This window comes from Eulemur rufifrons, chromosome 8 (assembly GCF_041146395.1).
Source record: "Eulemur rufifrons isolate Redbay chromosome 8, OSU_ERuf_1, whole genome shotgun sequence".
Classification (NCBI taxonomy): domain Eukaryota; kingdom Metazoa; phylum Chordata; class Mammalia; order Primates; family Lemuridae; genus Eulemur; species Eulemur rufifrons.
This window is the reverse complement of record NC_090990.1, coordinates 26,479,999-26,491,224: the sequence shown is the minus strand read 5'-3', so window position 1 is coordinate 26,491,224 and position 11,226 is coordinate 26,479,999. Positions and strand designations below refer to the sequence as shown.

General features: G+C 43.7%; 1 protein-coding gene and 1 non-coding gene across 2 annotated transcripts; one reads left to right on the top strand and one right to left on the bottom strand.

The window, feature by feature from the left end:
- The first annotated feature begins 165 nt into the window (after positions 1–165).
- Positions 166–6,953, top strand: AIRIM (AFG2 interacting ribosome maturation factor). The gene is made up of 5 exons (XM_069477701.1): positions 166–429; positions 582–859; positions 3,245–3,433; positions 5,686–5,804; positions 5,975–6,953. The coding sequence occupies exons 2-5, from the start codon at positions 585–587 to the stop codon at positions 6,010–6,012; spliced, it is 621 nt and encodes a 206-aa protein (XP_069333802.1). The 5' UTR covers positions 166–429; positions 582–584; the 3' UTR covers positions 6,013–6,953.
- Positions 6,954–10,851: 3,898 nt separating this feature from the next.
- LOC138391219 (small nucleolar RNA U13) lies at positions 10,852–10,956 on the bottom strand. Its single transcript, XR_011234827.1, has one exon. It is a non-coding gene; the product is annotated as a small nucleolar RNA U13 (small nucleolar RNA).
- Between the last annotated feature and the right edge of the window lie 270 nt (positions 10,957–11,226).

Below are 11,226 nucleotides of genomic sequence, written 5' to 3'. Positions count from 1 at the left end.
CGCCACAGTCAAGCAGTTAATCCAGATGCAGGACTACAGTGCCCAGAATCCATTGCGATCTGACGACACATTTTAGCGACGCCGTAGCCCCGCGGGCCTAAGGTGCGCTTTAGCGGCGCTCGCTTTTTAGCATGCGCAGAGAGACTGCGGGCGCGTGGGGAGGGCCGTGGCGCGTTCTGACACTTTGGTTGCCTCAGCTTTAAGTTTTCCGGCTGGTTTCAGGAACGCGACTGGCAGCCTCTGGGAGGGGAGTCAGGACTCCGACTCCGGAAGCACGGGTGAGAGAGGGGACAGCGCTTAGGCCCGGGGACGACTCAGTCTGAAGCGGGAGACTGCCCTATCCCGGGAGGGCCTCCTTCGCGCTCTAGCCGGGACACCTTTCCCGAGGTGGGAAACGGGAGCCTGTTCATCGGAGAGCCCCTTCTGGAGGTGAGACAGCGCTTCTACCTGAAGGCATTTGGGGGCCCAGAGCTTGACCTCCCACGAGATGGAAATGACGCGCACCTTGGCCCAGTGCTTCTCCTACTGGTTTGGCACCTTAACGCAGTTTTTTTCTTTCTGTTTTTGTTTTTTTCCAACAGAAGATGACTCAAGACCTGCCTTTGCTGGCGGTGCAGGAGGCCCTGAGGAAGTGCTTTCCCGTGCTGGAGGAGCAGCAGGGCCTGTGGCAGGGCACTCTGCGGGACTGCCAGCCCCTCCTGGCCTCCCTCAGCAACCTGGCAGAACAGCTGCAGGCCGCGCAGAACCTGCGGTTTGAGGATGTGCCGTCACTTCGGGCCTTCCCAGACTTAAAGGAGCGGCTGAGGCGCAAGCAGCTGGCGGCTGGTGACACTGTCCTGGACAAGCTCGCCGAGAGGCTGTAAGAGGCTCCGTGGTGCTCTTTCTTGGTGGAAAGATTTTAAAACTGGGTGTTTTTCTCCTCCCTTGAAAGCATGGTATTTGGAGGTGTCTCAGGCTTTCTTCCTGTCCATCTGTTGCAATGGGACCTCTGTAAAAAAGCCATTTTCTAGCATTTCCCTTGTCAGAGGCTAAGCATGGCAGTGGTGGGGTTCGTAGAAGTCACCAAAGCAGCACAGAAAAGGAGTGGCAAAAACTTATTAGCCCTTCTAATAACTATATTTTGGTAAAAGTCAATGAGTAACTGTGCTGTAAACTTAGTAGGTGCCAGAGCTAAGAGTTTACTTATGCTATCTCATAAAGTCTTTTCAACACATCTGTGACTTAACCTCACTTTAATTCCATTTTGCAGGTGAGGAAACTGAGGCACAAGCAGATTGCTCGTGGTCACCCAGCTAGTACATAGTAGAGCAGGGATTCTGACTCAAGTGTGCCTGACACCAAAGCCAGAGCTCTTAACCATCACTTTGTCCTGCTATACATTGGTGTCTCTGTGCCCAAGAGTAGCATGTCTCCAAGCTCTGACTTATGTCTATTGTCAGACCCTCTATCGCAGAGTTATAGATTGTTGAGGACACAGAAGAGAGAGGACACATGTGGCTTTTCCTTGACCCAGAACAAAAGAAAGTTCCAGTGTATAGGGTTTGTGCCATAGACTGGTAGTAAACTGTCAAAGATGAGGACCTTCCTTTTATTCATTTGTACAAAATACATTTATTAAGCATCTATGGGATGCCAAGTGCAAGGTGCTGGGAATAACAGTGAACCAGACTTCCTGTTCTTAGTGGAGTAGAAGAGGTAGTTAAATTATGTTGTGGTATATTCTAAGGTAATGATTAAGTGCAGCCTGTGAGGAGGGGGGAAGCTTGTGGGAGGAAATGATGTGACAAACCTGAAGGATGAACAGGTGTAAGCTTGGTCACAAGGTGGGTATGAATAGTGTTACATAGAGGGTAGTATGGCTAGGACAAGGGGGTGGTAAGCCAGGTCACCAGTGATGCATAAGCTATGCAGAGGCTCATATGATTGCTAGATGTGTCTCTCACCTCTGGATTGAGGAGACTTTGGTGAGGGATGACAAAATGTGCTATATCCCTAAAGTGGAATATTATTGAGCTGTACGAAGGAATGAAATGCAGTCAGCCGTCCGATAGTTTGTCTTTTATTTTTTTTTTAAATGCTGGTCACAGTCTACAAATAAGCACAAATAGTGTTTCAGAGGGTCAAATATTGTTTTGTGTACTTTTACTTCACTTGGTTACATATTTATGGGTATTGGGTTGTTATTTTAAGTCTATTTTTTCATTGTGAGTCATGGACAAACATTTTTGAAAGCCACAGTTCTAGGCTAAGGAATACCTTGCCCTTTGGGAAGTTGTATCCTTTGTCTTGGTGGCTGGGCTCCTTGGAGTCACCAATGAAATAAAAATAAATACTGCAGTATTTACTATAAGCTAGGCACTGCCGTAAGTACTTTGTATGCATTATTTCATTTAGTTTTTAGAGTAACCCTTTTCATTCATTCATTTGTTGAACAGGTATGTATTGTTCTGTGTGACTGTCTCTGTTCTAAGTACTTGGGATGTGCAGTGAGTAAAACAGACTGTTTTTACACCTGAGGGGGAATAAGTAACTTTCCAAAGGTCCACAGTAGTCTGCATGCATCCAGAGTCTAAACTTTACCATTCAGGAATTTACTAGGATGGGGCTAGGGAGCGTGTGGGTAGTACTGGTGTATTGCTTCCGTTTCCTCTTGCTTATTCTCTTTTCACATACCTGGCATGGAACTATGAGTGAGCATTTTCTCTCCTTACAGAGTTTTATGGCAGCCCCGAAAGGTCCCTTGATCTTTACCTTATTGGTGACTGGGCTTATCATACAGCTTTGAGAGCCATATAACTTCTTCACCCTTTCCATCTTTAAACCAGTTCTTGATTCTTGAGCCCTGCCCCTACCCTACCTCCAATGTACTGTCACTAATCTCCTTAGACCAGTAGTCTTAACTGGGGATGGTTTTTCTATCAGGGGACATTTGGCAATGTCTAGAAACAATTATTGATTATTGTGGCTTAGGGAGAATGGAGGTATGGTTTATTCCTGTCATCTAGTGAGTGAAGGCCAGACATGCTCCTAAACATTCTACAATGCACAGAGCAGCCTTCCACAACAAAGAATCATCCAGTCCAAAATACCAGTAGTAGTATTCCATGGTGTGTATATGGAAAAAAAAAAAAAATATATATATATATATATATATATATATATATATATCAGTAGTGCCAAAGTTGAGAAACTTTGCCTTATACCTTTCTTGTGATATTGCCTAACGTCAGACTCTTTCCTCCAGGGCCACCCTCCTCAAGGTGCGTGACACGGTCAGCAGCCATGTGGAGCGAGTGTTTCAGATCTATGAGCAGCACGCAGACACAGTTGGCATTGATGCTGTTCTGCAGCGTTCAGTTGTGAGCCCCTCTGTGGCTGACATGTTGGAATGGTTACAAGATATCGAGAGACATTATCGAAATTCATATCCTTTGTGCACGTTTCAGATAGTGTCCACAGCTCTTCCAAGAAGTCTTTCTAATTTCAGTTTTCACAAGATTTTAATTTCACAAGATTGGAAAACTCTGTAGTTTGGGTCAGTTCTCTTTGGTTTCTGAACTTGGATTCCTCCTGCATTCCTTTGTGCAACCATTCCTCAAATAATTTATTGAGTAGCTACTACCTGCAGGGCACTGTTCCCTGCTGGGAGATAGGCATTTAGGAAGGAAAATAGAATGTCAGATAGTGCTAAATGCTATGGAGAAAAATAAAGCAGAGAAAGTGAGGAGTGAGGATGGGGTTGTGATTTTAAAATAGCATGGTGAGGCCAGGCCTCATGAGAAAGTGATATTTGAGCAAAGATCTGAAGAGGGTGAGGGAGGGACCTATGTGGATATTTGGGGGAAGAGTGTTGCAGGCAGAGGGAACATCAACACAAAGTCCCCGAGGTAACAACATGCCTGGTATATTCAGGAAATAGCAAGGAGGCCAGCATGGCTAGAGCAGAGTATGCAGGAGCCTATGAGGAGATGAGGTTAGCAGGCTGGGCTAGACTTTGTAGGCCCTCAACGTTTGAGAAAGAATTTTGGCTTTTACTGAGAGAGAAAGCTTAGAAGGTTTTGAGTAAGGAATAAATGGGTAAAACCTGTATTTTTAGCAGTATCACATTGGCTGTGTTCTGGGGAAAGACTTGGGGTGTCGGGGACATGGCTGAAAGCAGAAAGACCACTTAGTTGAAATTACAGTCTTTTTCTCTCCATTCTTGCCTGATATCCAAATCTACCCTCTGGCTTAAATTTCTACCTTCATCATGTAAATAACTCCCAAGGCCCCACCTCTATTGTCTCTAGTCTTAAGTTTCAGTTTCCTGCAGATGCCTCCAATTGGATTGTTCTTGGAACTGCAAACTCAAGTTTAAAATTGAACTTCATGATCCAATCCTCAGATTCAACCCCTCTTTCCATGAGCTACAACTTCAACCCTATTTTTTCATTTAAATTGCAGTAGTAGCAGTAGTTGTGGTAGTAACAGGAGGAGTGATAGCAACAGCAGCATGGACAGAAGGAGCAGGGAGCTGCAGCTAACAATACTGAGGGGCCGGGTACAGTGGCTCATGCCTGTAATCCTAGCACTTTGGAAGGCTGAGACAGGAGGATTGTTTGAGGCCGGGAGTTTGAAACCAGCCTGAGCAACAGTGAGACCCCATCTCTACAAAAAAAAATAGAAAAATCAGCTGGGCATTGTACACATTTGTAGTCCCAGCTTAGGCAGGAGGATTGATTGAGCCTCGGAGTTTGAGGTTGCAGTGAGCTATGATGATGCCACTGTACTCTGGCCAGGGTGACAGAGGGAGACTTGGTCTCAAAAAAAAAAAATATATATATATATATATATATAAAAATAAAATAAACAACAACAAAAACAATACTGAGCACTTGCTGTGTGCCAGAATGTTTACAGTCAAATCTTTCGGTTCTATTTCCCTGGCTCTTTTCATATTTTCCTTCTTTATCCCCTCCATAGTTTCTTACCTCTCACTTGGACTCAATTGCATATAGCCTCGTGACAGGTTTCTTTGTCCCTAGCTTCTCTCCCTCTAAAGGATCTCCAATTAATGGCCTCAATCCATATAGCTTCAGGAAATCTAGTTCTGATCCTGTTACTTGTTTGTGAATTGTTCTGTACTTGTATAGGAATAGCTTCTGTTGTTAGGATCAGTTCAGAATCACTGCCTTGGTACTCAGTGTTCTTTGTGTTCTGGCTCAACCCACCTTTCAGCTGCCTTTCCTACTACTCTTCACGTGGTGTCCATGCCAACCCAAGTGGAAGGTTTACTTTCCCTGAATCCATTCTATGCGTTGCCATTCTGTGCCTTTGCTTATGCATTTCCTACCAGCTGGAATGTTTTTGCTATCTTCTAAACTGGATGTATCCTCTGAACTTCCACTGAGTTTTACCTTTCGTATCACTTTGATTCTTTCTACTCACTGTCTGGTTTTGTTCTCACCATGGAGAGATCCCAGATTTTAGGGACAATGTTTCCTTCCTTTTTCCCCATAGCACAAAGTCATATGTTAGTAAAGAGTTGCTCAGGAAATATCTGTAGCACAGGTGAATCCTGCCCACTTGGTAAAATGTAAGGCTGGCTGCACTTTCACTTTTATAGCTCCCTATAGCTCTCACCAGGGTATTTTTTCCTTCAACATATTTCATTTTCTTTTTGAGCAGTCCTTAACTTCCAGGAAGGTACCTGAAGAGAAAGTACCTCCTCTCTTCCATCCAGTGGGGAGACTTGGCAAACATCCAGTCTTTGCCCAAGGCCTGGGACCGAATTTCAAAAGATGAACAGCAAGATCTCGTACAAGGTACTGGTTTTTATTTATTTGTTCATGTCTCCTCCTTTCTTTCCCTGTGGCTCACCTCTGTAAGCACTAGAGAGGTGCCATTGCCCTGCCTCTCTATCTTTCATAAATCTGATGTTTTGTGTTCTTTGGAGAGGTGATAATGCCACAGTTTTTCTTTCTTCCTATTCTAGATATCCTATTGAATGTTTCCTTCTTCCTGGAAGAGTAAGGAAGCTGTGTGTTTATCTGGAGACCAGGGGCACCACAGTTGAAGACTGACATCGCTACACTCTGATATTTCATATTTGAAATACCAAGCCTAGAACCTAAGGCCTGGGTCTCGGGAGGATTGGTGCTCCAGGTCTCCAATGTTGGAGCTTCTCCGTGCCCGGCCATGGCTGAGAGTACATGGGCCACCTCTTGCCCTTTTCTGAGGCTCAAGGAAGTGGATGGAGGCAAAGAGAAAGCAGAGAGGAAAGGCGGTGTTGAGGAACATGAGGCCTTAGTATCCATCATAAGGCCCAAAGTGGCAGGGAAAGAAAGGACAGGAGGTAAAGAGTGGCACTGCCATTGTGTCATCCAAAGCGCTGAGTCTGGTTGACACCAGCTCCTGGTTTTGTGTATTCGTGTCAGTACCTGAATCCTTGATGAATGAGAAAGTGATTTTACTGATTTAAATAAATTAGGGTGATATTGATGGAAAATAAAATTTTGGCCAGTGGTAATAGCCCCTATCATCAAGCCAATTTCGGTTTCCAGAGCCTGCCAGCAGGGGGAGGTGGTGCAGCATGGATTGTTCTGATGCTTTGTCTCTGAAGAGTGTTCCCCTACTGCTGATGCCCTCCTAGACGCTAAGGCATTAGTGAGATTCCCAAAATGACAGGTTTTTTGGCCAAATATGGCATCTGACTCGCCACCTTCTTCTGAATGTGGTGTAGCTGCACGGGTGGGAGAACACCAGCCCTGAGTTAAGCAATCAGGGTTACATTTCTGAGCCCAGCGCCTTCATCTGTGCAATGGTCATGTTACTTTCGGACCACGCAGCTTCCCGGGGTGTTGGAGAAATCTCAGTCATGGGGGGGGTGGGGGGGGCAAAAAGAAACATTTCAATCATTGAATGTAAAGGGGCTTAATAAAGAGTAGGTATTTTTTTAAATGAAAATAGCTTTGTTTTTCTTACTACAAAAGTGATATGATTTTATAAAAATCTTAGGAGAACTGTAGAAAAAATTTTAAATGTAGACAAATATAAAACTCCACCAGATATTTTGGTAAATATCCTTTGAATGTCCACAAATTATTTTAAAGAACAAACATGGTATCGATACATACTGTTAAATTGTTTTTTTTTTAAACTTAATATAGCTTGCCTATCTTTTCATATTTTAAATATAGCTCAATACAATTATATGCATTATATATCTTTTGTGAATGTGTTTTATCTTACAGTTAACATTTTATCTTACCTTTTACATGTATTTTTCCAAATCTTCATGTTTTTCTATCTACAAAGGTAATACATTCTGATTATGAAAAATTAAAATATTACATAGAAATGCACCATGGTCCACCTACCAGATAACTACTATTAATAGTGTGGTATATATTTTTCCAAACATTAAATAAAATTGTATATATAATTATTATAAGTAGAAACTAAGAGATATTTGAGTATTGAGTCTTATGGAGGGCTCTGGGGACAGAGATGAAAGAGAGCCCTAGAAATGCTTACAGGCAACCAGAGAAGGATTTAAACCAGTGTTTCTCAAACTTTCATGAGCATGTGAATCACTGATATCTTGTTAAAACTTATTTATTTATTTATTTTTAGAGACAGGGTCTTGCTCTGTTACCCAGTCTGGAGTGCAGTGGCACGATCATAGCTCACTGCAGCCTTGACCTCCCAGGCTCAAGTGATCCTCCCACTTTGGCCTCCCAAGTAGCTGAGACTATAGGCACGCACCACCATCGGTGGCTAATTTTTCTATTTTTTATAGAGATGGGGTCTTGCTATGTTGCTCAGGCTGGTCTTAAACTCCTGGGTTCAAGCAGTCCTCCTGCCTCAGCCTCCAAAGTGCTGGAATTATACGTGTGAGCTACCACGCCCAGCTGGGGCAATGTAGCAAAACAGGTGTGCACCTGTAGTTCCAGCTACTCGGGAGACTAAGCCAGGAGGACTGGTTGAGCCCAGGGGTTGGAAGTGACAGTGAGATATGATCACACCACTGCACTCCAGCCTGGGCAACAGAGTGAGGCCCATCTAAGGAAGGGAGGGAGGGAGTTCCTAGTTCCATATTTTGTATAGCAAGTAGCAAGGAAGGCAGGGAGGACCAAATAGTTCCTAGTTCCGAATTCCGTATAGCAAGTAACATGAGTTCATAGAAGGATGGAAGTGGAAGAATGGCATGGTAGGAAATGGGTCAGTGAGTGTGGACTGGAACCAAGCTATGAAGAGCTCTAAATCCTAGCTCAAGAGTATATTTTGTTCTACACATGGGAGTTGCTTGCATGTGTATGTGTGTGTAATAAGGAGCATTTTAAACTTCCCTTATTGAAACAAGTATTGACTAAATAGAACTAAATATGTTTATGGTGCTTAGTAATAACTGTTACTTAAGGATAATTGTTTTTATTTTGTTTCCTCTTGCCTTTTTTCTATTAAAATGCCATCCTTTTCATTCTTTTTAAATTTAAAATAAATTTGATTTATTTTTTGAGTAAGTGTTATATCCACATTGTAAAAAAGATACACAAAACCATATCTAGGCTGGGCGCGGTGACTCACGCCCATAATCCTAGCACTCTGGGGAGCCGTAGCAGGAGGATCGGTTGAGCTCAGGAGTTCAAGACCAGCCTGAGCAAGACAGTGAGACCCTGTCTCCACAAAACAGAAAAATTAGCCAGCCATGGTGGTGTGCACCCGTAGTCCCAGCTACTTGGGAGGCTGAGGCAGAAGGATCACTTGAGCCCAGGAGTTGGAGGTTGCAGTGACCTGTGATGAGGCCACTGTACTCCAGCCCAAGTGACAGAGTGAGACTCTGTCTCAAAAAAAAAAAAGCATAGTCAGTGAAAAATTCTTCCCCAGTTACCCAGTTCCCTGCCCTGGAGGCAACCAATATTAAATATTTCTAGTGTATCCTTCCAGAAATATTCTTTGCTTATTTAAGTGTGGTGGTGGGTATCCTCCAAGACAGCTCCCAGTGGTCCCACATTTAGTATTCACATCCTTGTATACACCCCTACCCTTCAATGGGGACTGGATTTAACAGATTTGCTTCTAATAAAAAGAACACTGCAGAAGTGGTAGGATGTCACTTCTGAAAACAGGTTATAAAGACAGACTGCTCCTTCCATCTTGGGTGCTATCTCTCACTCTCTTGGACCACCTGCCCTGGGGGCAGTCACGGGCGACACTGAAGCAGCCCTGTGGAGAGGCCAGTACCTGCCAACCACTTGAGTGAGCTTGGAAACAGATCCTCCCTCCCCTGGTTGAGCCTTCAGATGGGTCCACAGCCCCAGCTAACAGCTCGAATACAACCTCGTGAGGCCCTGAGCCAAAGGCAACCAGCTAAGCTGTGCCCAGATTACTGACCCACGTATACTGACATAATAAGTGTTGTAAGTCGCTAAGTTTTGGGGTAATTTGTTTCACAGCAGTAGATAATTACTACAACAAAAAATGTTTTTATGTTTTCTCCCTTTTTTTATATGAATAGTAACATACTGTATACCCAATTTTGCACCTTGTTTTTTTCTGCTTATTGTATCTTAGAGTTTGTTCTGTATGAATACATTAAAAGCGTCCTTATTTTTTTTTTCTTAACTAGTTGCATAGTTTTCTGTTGGGTATACGATAATTTATTTAACTGGCCCCTTACTGATGGACATTTAAGTTGTTTCCGAAGTCTTAATAACTATTAGGTTTTAGCAACCCTCCCTATCATCCCACTCCTGTTCCTTAGGCTTTTTCCCCCCAGAATTTTCCATTTAGCTAATCCTACCCCTGCTAATAAAAAAAGAAATTCTGTTAGTATTTTTACTGGAATCATATTAAATGTACGAAGTAATTTAGGGAGAATCATAGTGGGACTACTAGCACTCCTCATTTTAAGATGCCACTGGGTGCTGGATGAAGAACTCAAATGTGAGTTCTTTCTCTTGTTTTCCCTCAGCTGGGTCAGAAGCCCCTTCCCTGTCAGTGTGAGAGACAGTCTGTTAGCATGAAATTTTGGTTTCACTCTTTCCTGTTTCTGCCCCATCCACACATAGAAATTAAGATTATTCCCTCAAACAGAGTAAAGGTTGTCCCAAGCTACTGGGTTGCCTGGACTCTAAAGAGGACTCCCGCCTGCCCTGGCTTTATGGTGACAGTGTTATGTCTGACTTTGATCAGGGTGGGAGAAGCCAAGTACTCTCCCAGTCTACTCAAGCATTGGATTGTTTATAATTTCTTTTCCCTATGAGAAGGTAGAGAGAGTGCCTTTTGGGAGGAGCAGGTTTGGGGACGAGGGGAGGAAGCATGTGTTGGTCACCTAGACTTGGGTTCAAGTTTCAGCTCAGCCTTTTGCCTTTTAGTTAACAGCTATGTGATCGTGGGCAAGTGATTCCCCCTCTCAGTTACCTCAGCTCTATAGTGAAAATGATGATATATCTTTACAGGGTTGTAAGGTTTAAGGGAAAGGAAATATGTGAGGGTTTTTGGTAAATTTATAAATTTAAGGGATTGAGGCTGGGGTGGTAGCTCATGCCTGTAATCCCAGCACTTTGGGAGTCTGAGGTGGGAGGATCACTTGAGCCCAGGAGGTTGAAGCCAGCCTGGGCAACATAGCAAGACCCTGTATTTACAAAAAATAAAATAATTAGCCGAGTGTAGTGGTGTATGCCTGTGGTCCCAGCTACTCAGGAGGCTGAGGCGGGAGGATCCCTTGAGCCCAGGAGTTTGAGGGTACAGTGAGCTATGATGATGCCACTGCACTCTAGCCTGGGCAACACAGTGAGACCTTGTCTCAAAAGAAAGACATTTTTTTAAGGGATTGAAATTACACTTAAGCTTTATATATTTTTTCTACATCAGGCGGGTAATGTGTTGACGTCATTAACAAGGTTTAATGGAAGCACATCTCACATGTGAGTGTGAAAACCCAGTCCTCACACTTATGAACTGCAAAAGGATCTCACTTCAGCTTTATTAGTCACCTACTAAGTGCATAGCTCTTACCTCCATTAGGTAGATGAGGAAACCGAGACAGTGAGTTCTCTAAGTGCCCACAGCTAGTCAGTGACATTGCCAGAATTTATACCAGGATTTTCTTGGTTCTGGTGAAAGGGTCTTTCCCCCTGTGTTCCTTCTCTGCCACAGAGGCAAAAGCACACCTGATACTTACTCAGCTGTGACAACAGTGCGGTTTTCTGAACGCCCAGCCCTGCCTAGGACAGGGTTCCT

Bases quoted from the DNA above. Each gene is read 5' to 3' on its own strand.
- AIRIM (XM_069477701.1), top strand. From the start codon at position 585: ATGACTCAAGACCTGCCTTTGCTGGCGGTGCAGGAGGCCCTGAGGAAG. The intron at 3,434-5,685 runs GTGCACGTTTCA...ACTTCCAGGAAG, and splicing joins TATCGAAATTCATATCCTTT to GTACCTGAAGAGAAAGTACC. The intron at 5,805-5,974 runs GTACTGGTTTTT...TTCCTATTCTAG, and splicing joins ACAGCAAGATCTCGTACAAG to ATATCCTATTGAATGTTTCC.